Genomic DNA, 22500 nt, shown 5'->3' with positions numbered 1-22500 from the left:
TTATGAGCTTTTTAAACTAACCACTTTTGATTTATTTATGATTTACAAAATGATTACGTTACACACACACTGACTCAGGTCCCCTGTTAGATAGTAAATCACGACGCCTGTGTGTTGTAATACAGTCCCTGACAAAAGTCTTGTCGCTTGTGTACAAATTGACCTAAAGTGCCGCTGAAATATATTTCTAATCAAGATTTTTTTACAAGAAATGGCTCATTTTAATCCCACCAGCTTTTGTGATAATGTTTCAGTGAAAAACTAAACTTTCAAAAAGTATTCTAATATTCACAGCTTGGTAAAGCCCATTGAGTCAATTTTTGCAAAGACATAAGTGTTGTCACCTTGTCATATGAGCTTCACCTGTGACTAATAATGGATCAGTTAGGTCTCAAGTGTGTATAAAAAGACCCCAGTACACTAGACCTTCACATCAACTGCAACTAGACCTCTGCAAACATGCCTAAGATTCACCCTGAGACTAAAGTTTTGATTATCAAGAGGCTGAAGACCAGATCCACTGCTGATGTGGCAGACACCTTCAATGTGACTCAGTGTCAAGTACAGAGGATAAAAAAAAGATTTGAAGAGACTGGAGACATTTTTGACAAGCCCAGGTCAGGCAGACCCCGCAAGACAACTGCTCGAGAGGACCGTTTGTTGGCTCGAAAATCCATGGCCAGCCCATTTTCCACTGCAGCAGAGCTCCACGAGACCTGGTCACCTGAAGTCCCTGTGTCAACCAGAACAGTTTGTCGGATTCTGTCTCGAAATGGCCTCCATGGTCGAATCAGTGCCCAGAAGCCAGCACTAAACAAAAGACAATTGAAAAACCGTGTGGCATTTGCCAAGGCCCACAGCCTGCTAAAAGGATGGACGCTGGAAAAGTGGCAGAAGGTGGATATTTGCAGATGAATCTTCTGTTGAATTACACCACAGTCGCCGCAAATATTGCAGGAGACCTACTGGAGTCAGAATGGATCCGAGATTCACCCAGAAAACAGTGAAGTTTGGTGGCGGAAAAATCATGGTCTGGGGTTACATCCAGTATGGGGGTGTGCGAGAGATCTGCAGGGTGGAAGGGAACATCAATAGTCTAAAATACCAAGAAATCTTAGCTACCTCTTATATTCCCAACCATAAAAGAGGCCAAATTCTGCAGCAGGACGGTGCTCCATCGCATACTTCCATCTCCACATCAAAGTTCCTCAAGGCGAAGAAGATCAAGATGCTCCAGGATTGGCCAGCCCAGTCACCAGACATGAATATCATTGAGCATATGTGGGGTAGGATAAAAGAGGACGCATGGAAGATGAAACCAAAGAATATTGATGAACTCTGGGAGGCATGCAATACTGCTTTCTTAGCTATTCCTGATGACTTCATCAATAAATTGTATGAATCCTTGCCAAACCGCATGGATGCAGTCCTTCAAGCTCATGGAAGTCATACAAGATATTACATTTGGATCTCACGGCACCACAACTTAATTTGCTGACATATTTTTTTATTTGCAGTAAATTTGTTCAATTTCTGTAAAGGCGACGAAACGTTTGTCTTGCCAAAATTTGACCTTTCTGTCTTGATTAAATGATAAATATTTTTTCTGTGAAAATTATTTCAGTGCATTAAACATCATTTGGGAGGGTTTTAGCTTCTCATATGAGCTATTTCTAACACCAATGAATTAATTAAAAGTCAGGTTAATATCAGGTATTTCTAGAAAATAGATAATCGACAAGACTTTTGTCAGGGACTGTAGTGTGTGTGTGTGTGTGTGTGTGTGTGTGTGTGTGTGTAGCTCTACTGTGCTCTAATATGGTGTGTGTAGCTCTAATGTGCTGTAATATGGTGTGTGTAGCTCTAATGTGCTGTAATATGGTGTGTGTAGCTCTAATGTGCTGTAATATGGTGTGTGTAGCTCTACTGTGCAGTAATATGGTGTGTGTGTGTGTGTGTGTGTGTGTGTGTGTGTGTGTGTGTGTGTAGCTCTACTGTGCTCTAGTATAGTGTGTGTGTGTGTGTGTGTGTGTAGCTCTACTGTGCTCTAGTATAGTGTGTGTGTGTGTGTGTGTGTGTGTGTGTGTGTGTGTGTGTGTGTGGCTCTACTGTGCTCTAGTATAGTGTGTGTGTGTGTGTGTGTGTGTGTGTGTGTAGCTCTACTGTGCTGTAATATGGTGTGTGTAGCTCTAATGTGCTGTAATATGATATGTGTGTGTGTGTGTGTGTGTGTAGCTCTACTGTACAGTAATATGGTGTGAGTGTGTGCGTGTGTAGCGCTACTGTGCTGTAATATGGTGTGTGTGTGTGTGTGTGTGTAGCTCTACTGTGCTCTAGTATAGTGTGTGTGTGTAGCTCTACTGTGCTGTAATATGGTGTGTGTAGCTCTACTGTCCTGTAATATGATGTGTGTGTAGCTCTACTGTGCTCTAGTATAGTGTGTGTGTGTGTGTGTGTGTGTGTGTGTGGCTCTACTGTGCTCTAGTATAGTGTGTGTGTGTGTGTGTGTGTGTGTGTGTGTGTGTGTGTGTGTGTGTGGCTCTACTGTGCTCTAGTATAGTGTGTGTGTGTGTGTGTGTGTGTGTGTAGCTCTACTGTACAGTAATATGGTGTGAGTGTGTGCGTGTGTAGCGCTACTGTGCTGTAATATGGTGTGTGTGTGTGTGTGTGTGTGTAGCTCTACTGTGCTCTAGTATAGTGTGTGTGTGTAGCTCTACTGTGCTGTAATATGGTGTGTGTAGCTCTACTGTCCTGTAATATGATGTGTGTGTAGCTCTACTGTGCTCTAGTATAGTGTGTGTGTGTGTGTGTAGCTCTACTGTCCTGTAATATGGTGTGAGTGTGTATGTGTGTGTGTGTGTGTGTGTGTGTGTAGCTCTACTGTCCTGTAATATGGTGTGTGTGTGTGTGTGTGTAGCTCTACTGTGCTGTAACATGGTGCGAGTGTGTGCGTGTGTAGCTCTACTGTGCTGTAATATGGTGTGTGTGTGTAGCTCTACTGTGCTCTAGTGTAGTGTGTGTGTGTGTGTGTGGCTCTACTGTGCTGTAATATAGTGTGTGTGTGTGTGTGTGTGTGTGTGTGTGTGTGTTGCTCTACTGTGCTGTAATATGGTGCGTGTGTGTGTAGTTCTTCTGTGCTGTAATATGGTGCGTATGTGTGTAGCTCTTCTGTGCTGTAATATGGTGTGTGTGTGTGTGTAGCGCTACTGTGCTGTAATATGGTGTGTGTGTGTGTGTAGCTCTACTGTGCTGTAATATGGTGTGTGTGTGTGTGTCGTAATGCTGCATCTACCACAGCCACCTGGGGTTGGTATGGCTTCCCCACCAGGGGTGAAGGGCTGGGTGTTTGCAGTTTACCTTGTAGAGTTTTCCTTGTTTGCCGGCAAGCCTGGGGACTGATGAAATGATTGGAGCACAACGCTGGCCAACTTACAGTCCAAGTGATGTTTATTTAGACAGCTGTCGCTAGTGATGGGACATCTGAAGCGAGGCTCCGGAGCTTGTGTCGAGCAAAAAGGGGCGTTCCAGATGAAGCCCCGATTCGAGGCTTGTATCGTTTCTGTGAAAATCACGTGACGATGACAAACGAGGCCTCGTTTTCTGTTGATTACGTCATTGCTTCGTTCTGAGTATCGCTTTCGGATAAAAGTGGTTCGAAACCTCGCGCCTCCTCTGGGGTTTGCAGTAGGCATTTGCATTGGTGTTGAGGTGTTGGTTGTATGTAGTAGCGATATCATTATATATCATAGCTGTATTATATATTATATTACATTATACTGAGTTTAGTAGATGATTAGAGTAAATTATACATAGTTCAGTAGATTATTAGAGTAAATTAGCCTAGTTGTAATATAATACCTATACTACGTAATTATAATATATATATATATGTGAAATGAGAATGTATGTGTGTGAGAGTACCAGAATGAATTATGGCTTGTACAGCCCCTCATATTTTAGTAGTAGGCCTAGTGTTATTATTATATATATTATTGCTATTATTATTAATAATAATATTATTATAAGACTAGACTGTATTAGGGAAAGCTTTCCCATCCCTGTTGCAGTTTGCTGTTCCACAATTCCAGTCCCATAAGCACTGCACTCACAATCATTTATTTACAATCATTCTGGGCATTCACTCATCACTAACCCAAAGAACTACTGAATAGTTGAACACAAAGTTGTGTGAGTTGTGTGTGCATAGGTTAATACAAGCAGAGTAAAATACTTTATTAATACACAGGCAATAGAAAAAGGGTGTTCCCACACTATGACAATGAATAGATTTGTGTGCGATGCATTGCTTTGCACAGCAGGTGTCACTAGGGAGCACACTGTTTCATGAGGCTTCAGGTAAATGAACCTTTTGGTGAAGCAATGGGCTGGAAAACCTCAGTGGTTCAGGAAGCCTCATTTGGCCATCACTAGTCGCTACACACGTGCTCCAAATTAAATTCCAAACAAAAATAAAGAAATAAACCAAATACTCAAATTAAACAACACAAAACATTAATACATGTGCTAAGAACAGCAAACTAGGCATTAGGCCTCACCTCACAGCATAGCCATACAAGCTACAGCCCTTGGGCTGTCTCTGGCCCCCTTCCTGAACCTACAAACACTCAGGCTTGAATAAGCAAATTTCCCGCCAAACACTCATGGATCATACCATCTACGGGGGTCGACTCAGCTAACACCCCTAACACAAGAATAATGGTTTAGACCAACAGTGCTATCACATTCACATTTAAACACAATTCTAGGGCTGTTTCGAATGCCATTTTTTGAGCTTTGAAGCTTAGGTGGCAATCAATATCGAATATTCGAAGCTTCGGTGGGTGGGGCTAAATATATAATAATAGTGTCGGTTTGCATTTGTATCATCTTTCACGACTTCACGTTTCACTCTTCGGCATCGTAAATGTGTTGCGGCAGACCCAGTGGAGTGCATTTGGTGCAATATGATCAGGTGGCACACATTCTTTAAATATTAATAAACATTTAATAATCTTTTAAATAGAACAGTTTCCGGTACGCATTACACGGGCAGGTTTATGCTCCGAAAACGGACAGTGCACAAGTGATACAAAACACAAAGTCTGTTGAGAGCAAGAACTTTAATAAGGTATTAATAACGAACCTTTCTTTAAAACAAATGAATCCCAAAACAGAAATTAAATTATTAACACACAGTGATTTCAACGAACTGTAATAAATAAAGAACACGGGAGCATGCTTATAAACAGTTGAATAAGAATAAATGAATTGTTTTTAAAATGACACAAAATGTAATATCTATTACAATTAGTTTTATTCTATATAAGGGATTTATTTTGTCTTATTCTGACTTTTTGTTAATTTAAATCTTTAAAATGGGCGATGCTTTTATTGAAAGCATGTTGCGGTGTTTTTTTTAATTTATTATTATTATTTCAAGCATGAGTGAGAGAGTCCGCGACGGAAGTCACGTGTTGAAAAAAAAAAAAACGAATATTCGAATCTCAAAACTGAAAATCGAATGCAACCTCACCGAACGAATATTCGATTATTCTAGTACAGCCCTAATTCAAATCATGAATATCATTGATCACACTATAAACAATACTAAATACAGAAAATATAACAGTCCACAAAGTCTGGGTTCAATAGCTGCCCTCAGCTAAGCAACTCGGAATGAACCCAAGACTTTAAGACAAATCATAATCATGAAACTAATAAACAAAAATCATGAAAATAATAAATCAAAACAACAATAATAATGTGAACGGATGTTCACGTGATGATGAGCCCTGTGTTCATCATCACAGTGTGTGTGTGTGTGTGTGTGTGTGTGTGTGTGTGTGTGTGTGTGTGTGTGTGTAGCTCTACTGTGCTGTAATATGGTGTGTGTGTGTGTAGCTCTACTGTGCTGTAATATGGTGTGTGTGTACGTGTGTGTGTGTGTGTGTGTGTGTGTGTGTGTGTGTGTGTGTGTGTGTGTGTGTGTGTGTGTGTGTGTGTGTGTGTGTGTGTGTGTGTGAAGCTCCACTGTGCTGTAATATTGTTTGTGTGTGTGTGTGTGTGTGTATCTCTACTGTGCTCTAATATAGTGTGTGTGTGTGTGTATCTCTACTGTGCTCTAATATAGTGTGTGTGTTTGTCTGTGTATCTCTACTGTGCTCTAATATAGTGTGTGTGTGTGTGTGTGTAGCTCTAATGTGCTGTGTGTGTGTGTGTGTGTAGCTCTAATGTGCTGTAATATGGTGTGTGTGTGTTTGTGTGTGTGTGTGTAGCTCTTCTGTGCTGTAATATGGTGTGTGTGTGTGTGTGTGTGTGTGTGTGTGTGTTTGTGTAGCTCTACTGTGCTGTGATATGGTGTGTGTGTGTGTGTAGCCCTACTGTGCTGTAATATAGTGTGTGTGTGTGTGTGTGTGTGTGTGTGTGTGTGTGTGTGTGTAGCTCTACTGTGCTCTAATATAGTGTGTGTGTGTAGCTCTACTGTGCTCTAATATAGTGTGTGTGTGTAGCTCTAATGTGCTGTAATATCGTGTGTGTAGCTGTAATATGGTGTGTGTGTGTGTGTGTTAGGGATGCTCGGTATACCGGTACTGGAAAAATACCGGTATATATTTTATTTAAAACGGTACGATATCATGATTTGGCACATTTCGGTATTTGCTGCTTTTCCGAAGTTCACCGCTAGATGGCAGCGCGCTACCCAAACTGACCCGAAACAACCGGCAAATGTGACAACAACATAGACGAACAAAATGGATAAAGCAGTCGAATCTCACTCAAGATGCCCAAAACGAATTAATAAAGAGAGGAGTAGAAGTGACATTTGTAATGACTTTGCTTATAAAACTGATGAAGAACCATCAAACCTAGCCAAGAAGCATCTGTCACTATCCTGACTTTAAGACTTCTGAAGAGATCGACAGGTCAGTGGATCATTCAGACCAGCTCATTTAGACATTTATTTTCTTTTTACACTGATCCACACACACACACACACACACACACACACACACACACACACACACACACACACACACACACAGCCTAACATAAGATCGAATATCACAATCTCCAGCGTTTGTTTCAACCAATGACATTTAGATCTCATTATGCACTATTTACATTCGCGTTAGACACAACCGCCTGTGTTTATGTGAATACTCACTAAAGACGGACATTTGTACATAATTCTGTGTATTTGACTGTTTAAGGAAACTTAATGTGTAATGTGCGAGCGTGACTAAGTGACAGGCGTGTGTGTGTGTGTGTGTGTGTCGTACAGGGCTGGACTGGGGCTAACATTTGGCTCTGGCATACCCAGCACATCCGGCCCATGAGTTCCCCGTGAATGTTTTTGCTGGGGTTGGGGCCTTAAATTGGAGATAATGCAAAATTAAAAATAATGATAGATATTATTGAATTTGCTGCAAATGCAGATCAACTTAATATTGCTTTTTTTGTCACTCAGAAATGCCCTTGGCAGTAAAGCACTGATGATTTTGAGCTAGGATGCAGTAAAGTAAATGTACTTCTTTTAAATGCCGTCATCATTTACTCACTCTCGTGTCGTTCCAAACCTGTCTGACTTCTGTGAAACACAAAATAAGATGTTTTGAAGAATGTTGGCAACCCAGCCATTTTGGTTAAGCTACTATCTGAATATTGCATGAACAAAAAACAGACTCAAATTATATTATTTTATGCTACACAGAAATAAATTCATTTAGGTTTGGAATGACATTAGGGTGAGTAAATGATCACATTTTTGGGTTGAACAATCATATTTTTCAAGAGTTAACACATCATTTAAGTAAGACACTGATATCTATCTTTTATGAGGCTATTCAATTTCATTAAATCTATTTAAAAAAGTTAATACAACTTTTAAAGAGGAAAAAAAAGCTTTGTCCTTAATTCATGGGATCTAGACTTTAAAACAGTTTTATAGACTGTAGTTTAACTGTAGGCCAGTTTCATTTAAATGTGAGATCATGTTAGTCACAGGGTAAAAAACATAGACTGTACAAACCTTGCTCCTCATTATATGGCTACATGAAAGTTTTCAAATGACTGATTTGATGTGATAAGCTTTGCTAATTAATTTACTAATAAACATTTGTGGTAATTTCCCACTTTATAAACTCAAAACTTGCATAATTGTTCTCATTCGCGTGCAATATACCCGCGCTAATATCAGACCTTGTGGTATCGAGCCATCCCTAGTGTGTGTGTGTGTAGCTCTACTGTGCTGTGATATGGTGTGTGTGTGTGTAGCCCTATACTGTGCTGTAATATAGTGTGTGTGTGTGTGTGTGTGTAGCTCTACTGTGCTGTAATATAGTGTGTGTGTGTGTGTGAGGCTCTACTGTGCTGTAATATGGTGCGTGTGTGTGTGTGTGTGTGTAGCTCTACTGTGCTGTAATATGGTGTGTGTGTGTGTAGCTCTACTGTGCTGTAATATGGTGTGTGTGTGTGTGTGTGTGTGTGTAGCTCTACTGTGCTGTAATATGGTGTGTGTGTGTGTGTGTGTGTAGCTCTACTGTGCTGTAATAGGGTGTGTGTGTGTGTGTGTAGCTCTACTGTGCTGTAATATGGTGTGTGTGTGTGTGTAGCTCTACTGTGCTGTAATATGGTGTGTGTGTGTGTGTGTGTAGCTCTACTGTGCTGTAATATGGTGTGTGTGTGTGTGTGTGTGTGTGTGTGTAGCTCTACTGTGCTGTAATATGGTGTGTGTGTGTGTGTGTGTGTGTGTGTGTGTAGCTCTACTGTGCTGTAATATGGTGTGTGTGTTAGAGTGCGGATCGGGCCACATTTTTCTGTCCAAGCCCGACCCGAGCCCGACAGTTAAAATCATTTTTTTTCCCTCATATACTAATGACACGCACGTTTGTTTGTGTGGAAATCCCGCTTTTATTAAGCAGCTGTAGGAAGGCATTCTGAAATGTTTACAGACGAGCGCATCAGCGCGCACACGGGGCATCAAACGTTACACAGAGCCCAATCAAATAGCCAACTGAAATTAAATGAACAAAGGTCTGCTAAAAATGGCCCAAGCTAACAGAACAAAACATTAACGTAACACAATTGAAATGCTTATTGAAATGAAAGTCATCTTACCAATTTTCTCAAACTATATGTTTCCTAAACTGCAACATGGGATCTATTTACATAATCTATCCATCAAAGTTTAGGCTAATCGAGGTTATGCAGAAAAAGGATTGCATCAACTGCGGATGGCTTCAAGGCTGTCCTCCTGCCAGCAGCACTGAAGTTGCGCTCACTGGAATGACGAGGATGCCGCGGGCAATATGCACGCACGTGTTGCGCGTTGTTGTCACGGCGACATAAACAAATTTCCGCATGCAGGAAGACGGATGTTAGGGTTATATAATGCATGTATTTTAATCACAAAAACAAACCATTGCATCAAGTTAAACAGGCCCATTGGCTACTTGCATAATAAGCAGTTTTAAATTTAAAAGGTTCAATGCCTTATCACGCTGACGTGACCGAGCCCGACCCGAACCCGAACGTCATTTCTAAATATCTGTCCGAACCCGGCCCGACCCGTCGGGTACCGTCGGAACCCGTCGGGCTCGGGTCGGGTATCCATCCTCTAGTGTGTGTGTGTAGCTCTACTGTGCTGTAATATGGTGTGTGTGTGTGTGTGTAGCTCTACTGTGCTGTAATATGGTGTGTGTGTGTGTGTGTGTGTGTGTGTGTGTGTGTGTGTGTGTGTGTGTGTGTGTGTAGCTCTACTGTGCTGTAATATGGTGTGTGTGTGTGTGTGTGTAGCTCTACTGTGCTGTAATATGGTGTGTGTGTGTGTGTGTAGCTCTACTGTGCTGTAATATGGTGTGTGTGTGTGTGTGTGTAGCTCCACTGTGCTGTAATATGGTGTGTGTGTGTGTGTGTGTGTGTGTGTGTGTGTGTGTGTGTGTGTGGCTCTACTGTGCTGTGATATGGTGTGTGTGTGTGTGTGTGTGTGTGTGTGTGTAGCTCTACTGTGCTGTAATATAGTGTGTGTGTGTGTGTGTTTGTCTGTGTAGCTCTACTGTGCTGTAATATGGTGTGTGTGTGTGTGTGTGTAGCTCCACTGTGCTGTAATATGGTGTGTGTGTGTGTGTGTGTGTGTGTGGCTCTACTGTGCTGTGATATGGTGTGTGTGTGTGTGTAGCTCTACTGTGCTGTAATATGGTGTGTGTGTGTGTGTGTGTGTGTATATAGCTCTAATGTGCTGTAATATGGTGTGTGTGTGTGTGTGTGTTAGGGCTGTCAACGAATATTCTAAATTCGAATATATATTTGAATAGTTTTTAAGAAACGAAATTAGAAGGTGAAAATTAATGTTCGAATTAAAAAATAAAATAAAAATAAAAACCAGAAAAAAATCCCCCACCGCTGTAGTAGAGGTGAAATACTCTTGATGATACTCGTGATGGTAACTGCCTTCAATGACATAAACTAACTTTGGGGAAAAAATATTTGAAGTATACTTTTATTATTTAGTTTGCCTCGCGTCCATTAGAAAACACAGAGGGGCGGCTATACTGGGACCGGTCACCGGGGGGCGATCGAGGCGCGAAAGCTTCAGTATCTGAGAGGGAGACTGCAGGCTTGGTCTGCACCTGAGGGTTCATGTATTCATATATATTTCATATTGATTGGCTCTAATCCTAACTGATGTATTTTAACAACGTGAACTAATGAGCATTTATATATATTTCATATTGACGGCATTGTGTTATTTATTTATTTAGTGTAAGTGCTCATGTTTAGCTTTGGAGATAGACTTAATGTGTGTCATTGTTCTCTACAGGTTGAGTGAGTGTGGTGTCACAGATGAAGGTTGTGCTGCTCTGGCTTCAGCTCTGAGATCAAACCCCTCACACCTGAGACAACTGGATCTGTCATATAATAATCTAGGAGACTCAGGAGTGAAGCTGCTCTCTGCTGTGCTGGAGAATCCTCTCTGTAAACTGGAGATACTGTGGTAAGATCATACGTGACTCTGATATGAAACTGAGTCTCTGTGTGTGACGAGCAGGGCGGGCGAGAGCCGTGAGAGAACGGTGTGAGGCCGGTGGAGTGATTGCAAATGAGCATCACCTGCGCATCACACTGTGAATTTTATCATTTTAATTTATTCATTAAGTAACAAAATTGAAAAGAGGAATTAAACTATTTTTACATTTAGAGCTGTCACTAACGGTTATTTTAGTAATCGAGTATTCGGTCGATTATTTTGATGATTAATCAAGTAATCAGATTTGTTTTGTGGTAATAAAAGTTTGAGATCATCCAATATATCGGTTTCCCAGTATTTTTCCCGATATTTAAGCATTTTCCCATTATTGGGAATCGCTTTTGTAATATCGGATGCACAGATAAATCTTGTGGACGTTTTGAAAACTGTGCAAGCGCGCGATTAAAGCACTGCATCTGAGGGGAAATGAGTCCACAACGGTTCAAAGGTCAAATAACTTCATAGACAAATCATTTCCAAAGGGGCGTCACCAACAAACGTTGCTCAAATGCCTCTGGACGCAATTGGATCGACCTTAAACCAATCAGAGCGATGAAGGAGATGACGATTGCAGAGTGGAGAAACATCTGAGACAGCAATTCTTTTGTGTTGTATTTGTGATTTTCGAGTAAGATGTTCCGATGGCTTCTGACGACTTTGGCTGATGTTGTAAAATAAATATGATAATAGCTGATAATGCTGTCCAACACCAATCCATCAACATTTTTGCCAAATTTGGAAGCCCTAATATCATCTCAGACCGACTGAAACATCTCGGATTGACGGTCAGACAGAAAACATCATCTCTGACCGCATTGGCCCCCATTGTAAGGCATTTGTATTGCGATTAGAACGCGATCTGCAATATTTTGAAAGTTAAATAATATTGATGAGTCTTTGGAAAGTTGTGTCTCGCGCGTTAGCAGTGCGTTGGCAGGGCAGAAGCAGTGTGTATGGAGAGCGGGAGCCGCGCGCTCCCATTGGTCATTCACACTGGCAGCGTTTGTCTCGCGCAGCTGAACCGCGGCTCGTGTAATGCAAATACAGACGAATATTGTCCATTCTGTCACATTTTCCGGTGTTCTCCTCCGACACTGTCATTCTCGTGCTTTGATTCATGATGGTCAGCGCATCATATATGCTGCAAATGCGACCGTTTTCCCCTCTGTCCCAAAAACACATGCATATAACATGCTGTATATAGTTCACATGATAAAAGTAACCTTAAAGTTAAGATATGCCTCTGGGTTTAATCATTTAAATGGCCCGGTGACGTTTGGGCAGAAGCTTTTGGCAGTGATGTGCTTTCATGCATTTCATTTATTTTTTCACAGCGCAGGATGTCATGTGGTGATAATGAAACTCACGGAACACTTCACTTCATGATTTTATGCTGATTTGTGTAATTATTCATGTTAACCAGGTCAGTTTTATCAAGAACTGTGCACTGTGGCTTTAATTCAGCGTGAGCAGCGCGGCAAAAATAGACTCTGCTCTGAAACGATCGCGGCACTGCCTCTTCTGCTCTGCTCCTGCGACGCCTCTGCGTGCGGTGTGAATGCTCTAATCTGTTAACATGGGCGCCGAAAAAACACACGCTGCTTACGCCCTGATAACGCGTCCAGTGTGAAACCGGCCTAACAGTTCAATAAACCATGGAGATGTGTACAAACTAGTAATGGGCGATATGAATAATATGCAATATGAACAATACAAAATTGGCCTACGATAGAGATTTTACTTCTATTGCACTATTGCGATAATGTGTGTTGATGACGCAATCTACCTGTGAAACTTAGAGCCACGAGCTGCAACTGACTGCAGTGCATCATCAAAAATCATAATAATGAAACTAAATCATAAAGATTATTAATGTTAATAATAATATAGGGAGCCCACAACACCAAAAAACATTCAAACATATATTGTCCCTGTTTTTCAGTTAATAGATAATAACAAATTAGATTTTCAGTGGTATTTGGTCCACTCGAATAGGAAATGTCCGCGGTTTCCACTTCAGGAATCTGGTCACTTTATTGTAAGTTATTCGTTTTGTATCCTTCTGTTATTTTATTCATCGTTAACAAACAAACCACATCCATCCCCGCACTTTTGAAAAGTTTGCTACGCCCCTCTAAGCCAAATCGCCCATCCCTAGTACAAACTCTGACACTCACACACACACACAAACACACACACACACACACTGTCACACACACACACACACACACACACACACACACTGTCACACATACATACACACTCACTCACACACACACACACACACACACACACACACAGTCATACACACACACACACCAGGCACCAGGCAGAGCGGGGAGCTTTGGGTGCTCGAGCCCCTGCCCTTTTCAAAATAAATCAAAAGTGCCCCTTTAAGACAAATATTACTGATAATATTTGTGGTCAATGAAACAAAATAAATTTGACTTATAATGACATGACAATGTGTTCAATAGTAACGAACGGCTCAAAAGTCGGGAAATATCTGTTTATTTTTCATATCAGTCGGTCTGAGGCGTTGCCGTGACGCGTTGCTATGGGCTGCGTGCATTTTACCGGCTGATTTTCCTCAGTCTGTTCGGAAACGGCGCTCTGGTCATATATGGTTCTTTCAGAGAGTGTCTGTGGCTTTACGGGGGAAAAATAAAACAAACATTTTTTTCATCAAAAATCAAAGCTAATGTGTCGATTTAATTAAATCTCTCTCATATATTTCGTAAATGCCCGTTTGTCATGTATAATAACGTTACACCAACCAATCGTGATCTGGCAAAACAAGTTGAAACAAATCGGTTGAAAATGTAATAAATCAAATTGCGTCGCTGACAGGATGTTAACGGCCAAAAAAAGCACCGCACAAAACCACGCAGCACCAAAAGTCGCATTAATGGTAAGTAGTATTACTTGTATTTTTGATGCAGCGTTTACTATTTGATGAATCGATCAAAGTTAATGAAGCCCAGCGCCACCTACAGGCCGATTATGTGAAGTGTAGGCTGGCCAAATGGTGACGTGAAAGGACTTTATTATATTACCAGTATTGATAATTATGACGCATTACGAAAGAAGTCTCTTATGCTCATTAAGCCGGCATTTATTTGATCAAAAACAGCAATATTGTGAAATATTAATAAAATAATGGTTTTCTATTTTAATAGACTTTAAAATATAATTTATTCCTGTGATCAAAGCTGAATTTATCATCATTACTCCAGTCTTCAGTGTCACATGATCCTTCAGAAATCATTCTAAAATTATGATTTAATGTCAATGTTGGAAACAGTTGTGCTGCTTAATATTTATTCATAACCTGCTGTGATACTCTTCAAGATTTTTTGATTAATAAAAAGTTAAAAAGAACACAACTTTATTTTTGATTAAATAATTGCAGGCTTGATGAGCATAAGAAACTTATTGCAACAACATGAAATAGTATCCAAACTTTACACACACACACACACACACACACACACACATACATATATATATATAAAAAATATTTTTTACATATTGCCCCTTTTTTACATTTGAGCCCCTGGCCCTGAAGAACTCTCTGCACGGCCCACACACACACACACACACACACACACACACACACACACACACACACACACACACACACTGCCCCTAAACCTACCCATCACACACTCTGTCACAGTCATCGTCCGTCCCCCCACACACACACACAGTCATACACATACACACACACACACACACACACAGATACACATACACAGTCGCTTTCTCACTTACTCTCACACACACACACAACACAGTCACATACACAGACACACAGTCACAAACACACTCACAAACACATACAGTCACACACACACGCACACAGACAGACAGACATTCACACACATATAAGTCACATACACACCAACACACACATAACACAGTAACATACACAGTCACAAACACACTCACAAACACATACAGTCACAAACACACTCACTCACACACACATTCACACACTCACAAACACTCTCACAGACACACACAGTCACATACACTCACAAACTCACAAAGACTCTTACGAACACACACTCAGTCACAAACTTTAACAACTCTCACACATTGTCACACACACACACACACACACACACACACAACACACACAGTCACATACACACACACATAAAGTCACATACATACACACACAGTCACAAACACACTCACTCACGAACACACACAGCCACACACACACACACACACCAACAGTCACATACACACACACACACACACACACAGGAGAGCCGCTAGTTCGGCTTAAACGCAGCGTTACACAGTAACTCCTAGGGCCGTGAATGTGCTTCTATCTGTATTTAATGCTCATGTGACGGCACTGGATTCTGCTGTGCTGGTGTGATACTGCTGAACGTTTTGCGTTAGCACGTTTATGAGGTCTTGTGCAGCAGCACAACTAAATTAAATACAGATAAAAGCACACTCGCGGCCTTAGGAGTAACGTCTGTCTCCGGTGTGTGTGTGTGGTTGGGGATGTCAGTAGTGTAACTTACACAGCCGCATTAACCACAGTTAAGTTAGCCAACACGGCTAATGTTAGTAATTTACATGTTCCAGTCCACGTCGGAAAAAACAAAACAGCATAACGGCCGTTAAAAGTTAACCAAGCCGGCCAGGTTGCACGAGAAAACATATAAATGGCAGATAAAAAATATAAAAAAAGACTTAAACTTGCGGCTTGGAAGTTCCCGGTAAACTGGACATTAGCCATGCGGCTTCAGAGCTGGTGACGGCTTCTGTATACCTATATGCAAATGATATGCAAACTACGCTCTACTTACCCCTCCCCTCAGACCCCGCCCCTCTCCACGCCAAAACAGTGACAGAAAGTTGAAACTGAAAATCAGTGACATTGAAAAAAAAAAACTGTCACTAAAAAAAGAGTGACATGAAGAAAAAATCTGAAGATTGTCATTGAAAAATACAAATAAATCCCAATACAATAAAAGAATATGATTGTAATATTTTAATAATTTTATTTTTTCAGTGCCAATGTTTCCTTTTTCAGTTCTGCTTTTGTTTTCAATGACAATTTTAATTTGTGATGCCAAAGTCACCATTCTGGCTCCATATTTAATACGGTGCCGCATTTAGCCATGTGATGCAGTCATGTGACCAATTCAGCCAAGATGGTGAACGACATTGTACAGCAGTTGTTTTGTATGCTTTCTGTTTTGACAGCCTTGTTAAATATTAATGTCAGTTTGTACATACTGTTAAAAAACTCAGTGCCTTTTCTCGACATTGCCTCAATTTCAAAGAGTAAATAAACGAGTAGCGGAAATGACGCAAGTCGAAGCGTCTTGGGTTTGCTCATGCGCAGTACGGGGACGTAAGCGTTTTCAGACGTTTCAGTGTAGATGAACATTTTTTGGAAAACGATTGAAAATGATAGTGTGGACGCGGAGCGTTTTTAGACGAAAACTCGTTTTTAAATTTATCCGGATTAGTTTAGACGTAGCCTCACAAACAGACACACACAAACACAGACTCACACTCACACACTGACACTCACTCACTCACGAACACACACTCACAAACACTAACAAACAAACACACAGACACACACAGTCACACACACACACTCACTCAAGAACACAGTCACACACTCACACACACACAACACACAGTCACACACACACACTCACTCACTCACTCACGAACACTCACACACAAACACAGACACACACTCACACACTGACACTCACTCACGAACTCACAAACACTAACAAACAAACACACAGTCTCACACACACACTCACTCAAGAACACAGTCACACACTCACACACACATTCACTCACTAACAAACTCACACACACAGTCACATACACATGTAACCACACTCACAAACACACACTCACACACACATAACAGTCACATACACACTCACACACAGACACACACACAGTCACATACATACTCACTCACTCACTCACACACAACACAACACACAGACATATACACATGCAACCACATTCACAAACACACACTCTCACACACATAACAGTCACACACACAACACAACACACAGACATATACACATGCAACCACACTCACAAACACACACTCTCACACACATAACAGTCACATACACACTCACACACAGACACACACAGTCACAAACACATACACACATGCAGTCACATACACACACACTCTCAAACACACACACTCACGAACAAACACACAGTCACATGCACATGCTCACAAACTCACACGCACACACAAACTCACATAACACACACACACACAACACACATATAACAGTCACATACACACACACTCACAAACACTCACAAACACTCACACACACACAACACACACATACGCACACACACACATATACACACCACACACACCCACTCACGGTGTCTCAAACACACTCACTCACGAACAAACACACACACACACACAGTCACATGCACATGCTCACAAACTCACACGCACACACACAGACATGCACACACAAACTCACATACACACAAACTCACATACACACACGCTCACAAACTCACACGTGCACACACACATACATGCACACACACACACAGTCACATACACACACTAACAAAGACACTTACTCACTCATGAACACACACACTCACAAAGACACTCATGAACACACAAACACACACTCACAAACTCACACAGTCACATAAACACACAGACAAACATGCACGCACACACACACACACACACAGTCACATACATACACACACACACACACACACACACACACACACATACACACACTCACAAAGACACTCACTCATGAACACACACACAGTCACAAACACTCACAAACTCACACAGTCACACACACACACACACATACACACACACACTCACAAAGACACTCACTCATGAACACACACACAGTCACAAACACTCACAAACTCACACAGTCACATACACACACACACACAACATACACATAACACAGTCTCATACACACACACACATACAAACAAACACACACTCACAAATTCATGAACACGCATAAACTCACTCAAACACACTCACAAACTCAGTCGCATACACACACACACACTGTCACACTCGCACACATTCACACACAGTAACACTCATTCACTCACACACACACGCACACACACACACACACACACACACACACACACACACAACAAACTCACACAGTCACATACACACTCACTCATGAACACAGTCACACACGTTTGTTTTTGTGAAATGTGGGGACATTCCATAGGCGTAATTGTTTTTATACTGTACACATTTGTGTCCTCATATGTCACAAAAACATGCCCGCCCACACACACACTCATAACGACACTCACTCACAAACACACACACACCCTCACAAACACACACATATACACTCATACACACAGTCACACATACAGACACCCCCCCCCCTCTCTCTCTCTCTCTCTCTCTCTCTCTCTCTCTCTCTCTCTCTCTCTCTCTCTCTCTCTCTCTCTCTCTCTCTCTCTCTCTCCGTTGTTGATAATTTTGTACAGCAGTGGTGTTATGATGATGCTGTGTGTTCAGTGGTGGAAGAGGAGTTGTGTTTTGAATATTTTGTGGTGTTAATTTTTTTGGAGGAATTGAAAAAGTGATGTAATAAAGATGTTTTTTATATTAATCAAAAAAATCTCTCTCTCTCTCACTCACACACACATACACACGCACACACGCACACACGCACACTCACACACTCAGTCACATACACACTCATTCATGAACACAGTCACACAAACAAATACACTCACATACACACTTTCTCTCTCACTCTCTCTCTCACACACACACGCTGAAATAATGTTGTTATTCTGTACAAACTGTATATTCTCTCCTCTTATCCTAACTGATGTATTTTAACAACGTGAACTAATGAGTATTTATATATATTTCATATTGACAGCATTGTGTTATTTATTTATTTAGTGTAAGTGCTCATGTTTAGCTTTGGAGACAGACTTAATGTGTGTCATTGTTCTCTACAGGTTGTGGAGCTGTGGTGTCACAGATGAAGGTTGTGCTGCTCTGGCTTCAGCTCTGAGATCAAACCCCTCACACCTGAGAGTTCTGAATCTGTCTGGGAATAATCTAGGAGACTCAGGAGTGAAGCTGCTCTCTGCTGTGCTGGAGAATCCTCTCTGTAAACTGGAGACACTGAGGTAAGATCATACGTGACTCTGATATGAAACTGAGTCTCTGTGTGTGACGAGCAGGGCGGGCGAGAGCCGTGAGAGAACGGTGTGAGGCCGGTGGAGTGATTGCAAATGAGCATCACCTGCGCATCAGACTGTGAACTTTATCATTTAAGGCCATCCTTAAAAATATTCTTGTTTGCCGTAACCCGACCGACCCTGTCAATTTAGGGCCGACTCAAATTATTTTACTTTTTTCCTTTTACGCCCGTTTCACACATACTCCGTCTACAGTGCGTGTGCGGTGCGTGTTGCGTTGCGTGTGCGTTGCAGGAGCCCCACACCCTGTTGTGCTTTCACTTATGCTGCGTTTGCAGTCCGCAACTGATCCGCTGTTGCACACCACAAACACAGCATTGATTCATTATTTTTTATTTAAAATCCAAACGTTTTTACTGAACATGCCTCGTCAGAATTCCAATTAGCCTATCTTTGTTTACTCTTTAATAGAAGTCAGGTTAGGTAGCCTACTACATTTAAACAACATTTTATTAAATTCATTTATTCATGTTTATATACTTTAGATTTAGCTCACACAAGTGGCAAAACATTTAAACATAGGTTATAGCCTTAAATCACAAACATTTTAAATTAGAAACTTGCAATAGTCTATTCAAAAACAGCCGACTCTCGTCTTTTCTTTCGTTTTTACACCCTTTTAAAAGAAATCCTGCAGGTCAAAAAGAACTTTGCTTTTCACCTCCAAGAAAGTACGAGTGCTCTCCATTATGGCACTTTTTTTTACCTAAATGCCAGGTAAGGCGTCGTTTTGTTGCTTTACTTGAGAAAAAAAGCCATGTGTTGACTTTGAAACAAGAGTATATTTTAAATGATATGCATCTGTGGTGAAATTACTAGATTTTCGCGTCAGTACATGTTTATTTTAATGCGAACAATGTTTTATCCCTTTAATGCAGCAACGCAGCGCAGCAAAAAATAGACTCGGTACGAAAACGATCCGTGCACTGCTGCAGACGCAACGCACCGGGAACGGACGGACGGACCGCATCCGCGTGCAGTGTGAAAGCTGTCATCCGTTAACATGGGTACGGGAAAAAATACACACCGCGCACACACTGCAGACGGAGTGTGTGTGAAACGGGCGTTAGTCCGACCGACTTGCCGTTTGTAAATTTGCATTAAGACCGACCAATTTCTTTTTTTACTCTTCAAACAACTAATACAAAAGTAGTAAAATAATATGAATTATATTTGAGTAAGTATTATAAATATATAAATTGCCTGGGTCTACATACAAACGAAGGCTACGTTCTTTCTTTTATAGAAAAACCCGTGACGTCCTCTATGTTTACACTATGGTTAACGGATGTCACACTATGGCCTGTGCGTTCGTTTCGGCTCATACTCTCATTCACTGTAACGTTAGACTATTAAAGCCCTGTCGGAGATTTCGCCGCATTGTGTGACAGGAGTCAGGACCATGGACACACACCAGGCAAGTGCACTGCAGAGGGGACGGCTTTGAGCCCCTGCCCTTTTTGAAAATTAATCAAAAGTGCCCCTCTCAACATTCATCATTACTATATTGTGGCCAATAAAACAGAATTTGAATTATAATTAATATAACAACGTGTACAAAACAGTAACAAATGGCGGAAAAGCCGTTTATCTTGTCTCTGTCAGTCTGAAATATCGTTGTGTCATAACGCGTTGCTATGGGTAGCGTGTGTTTTGCTCGACCGCAGCGCGTGGTGCGAGCGGCGGCACTGGTTGTAACTTGAAAAATAATGCTTTATGTGCGGTTCTGTCGATGGATACACGTGCTGGTTCCTCAGTGATAGGCTACACTACAACAGCGATAATAAAAGAAAACCGTGGGCAAACGGTCTATCTTTGTAAACTGTGTTCAGTGCATGCGAGTGCTGCCGTATGACCAGTCATTTCGCCATCATCACCCAGTATATTCACCAGAAGACGCGAATGAGAACTCTGCAGTGTGAGAAGCTGTCTCTGTGCGCTCGTGCAAAAACGCGCGCACGTCTCACAGCGCGCAAATATTGAGTTATTTTAAGTCTTGCGCTTGAACGGACAAACTCACAGAAAAAGTATATCAACATGTCGATCTTGATGAGTATCCAAGCAGACATAGTCTGATGCCTTAAGTGAACTGTATACAGTCGAGAAAGACGAGCATATCCCTGTATTAGGTCTTAAAGCGGCAGTAGCCTTCTGCTGTCTGTCAAACAAAAGATAAGGACATCACTCACTACTCTTGATTGAATAGCTTTTGTAATTTTAAAAAGGATTGATCTTTAATTTAAACAGTTACATGTGCAGTTATTTTACACTTGATTAATTTATTCAATTTCTGTACCTAAAAACTAATGTTAGACCTACCTGAAAAATCTGAAAAGCATTGTTTATTTTATTAGTATCTTTGCTCAATAGTATTTATTTGTGCTGCTGCTTATTTAAGTTTTTTGTTCTTATTTTCTTTATTTTTATTTGACAGTAGTTCTTTCTTTCCCTGAGCATGGCAAATAATAATAATTCATTACATTTTTATAGCGCTTTTCTAGACACCCAAAGCGCTTTACATATAGAAGGGGGGAATCTCCTCAGCCACCACCACCAAATACCAAACCGTACTGAAACCGTGAACCTGAAACCGTGATACAAACCGAACCGTGAGCAATTACACCCCTAGTGTAACATATGTATGGGGGTGTCACAAAATTAGAACATTTTCAAAGGGTGCCATGACTGAAAAAAGGTTGGTAAACACTGATTTAGTGAATGGCTGTGGCTCGACGGCAGGAAAAACAATCCAAACAATCACGATTTTTAAACCTTTTTCATCATTAACGTTAATCAAAGCTATTATTCTTAATGTAGGCTGTCAAGAAGGAGGAAAGAGGGGCAGTGTCTCTTCAAAACAACTGAGAGACAATACATAATATTACAAAAATAAAATAACGTCTGAAAAAAATGGTCTGCCATTGTCTGTGATGTTTGTTTACTGTAATATTTACCAGTAAAGAGTAGGTTATAGCTGCTTAATTCATTGAATTCATAAAAAAATATTGTTAATATTCAAACACACTAGTCTATATCACCAGATGGGTTGGTTTAGCAACAAGTGCAAGCCACTTCAGAGACACAGATAGTTGGGTGTTCTGAGTTAACACAATCGAGCGTAAAAATACGAATACATATACATATCATATACAATACATATCACTGGAAAATACTAAAACGGGAAGACAGCG

General features: G+C 41.0%; 1 protein-coding gene across 1 annotated transcript in view; it reads left to right on the top strand.

Annotated features, from left to right (window-relative positions):
• The window catches only part of LOC137084567 (NACHT, LRR and PYD domains-containing protein 12-like), a gene marked incomplete at its 5' end in the record, with an annotated part of 382843 nt that overhangs the window by 285371 nt on the left and 74972 nt on the right, over window positions 1-22500 (top strand). Inside the window, 2 exons of the mRNA XM_067450858.1 lie at window positions 10820-10993; window positions 19064-19237. Coding sequence (XP_067306959.1) covers window positions 10820-10993; window positions 19064-19237 — 348 coding nt within the window. The remainder of the gene's footprint in view (window positions 1-10819; window positions 10994-19063; window positions 19238-22500) is intronic.

This window comes from Pseudorasbora parva, chromosome 8 (genome assembly GCF_024679245.1).
Source record: "Pseudorasbora parva isolate DD20220531a chromosome 8, ASM2467924v1, whole genome shotgun sequence".
Taxonomy (NCBI): domain Eukaryota; kingdom Metazoa; phylum Chordata; class Actinopteri; order Cypriniformes; family Gobionidae; genus Pseudorasbora; species Pseudorasbora parva.
Note: the sequence above shows the minus strand (reverse complement) of the source record. Positions and strands in the feature narration are given on the sequence as shown.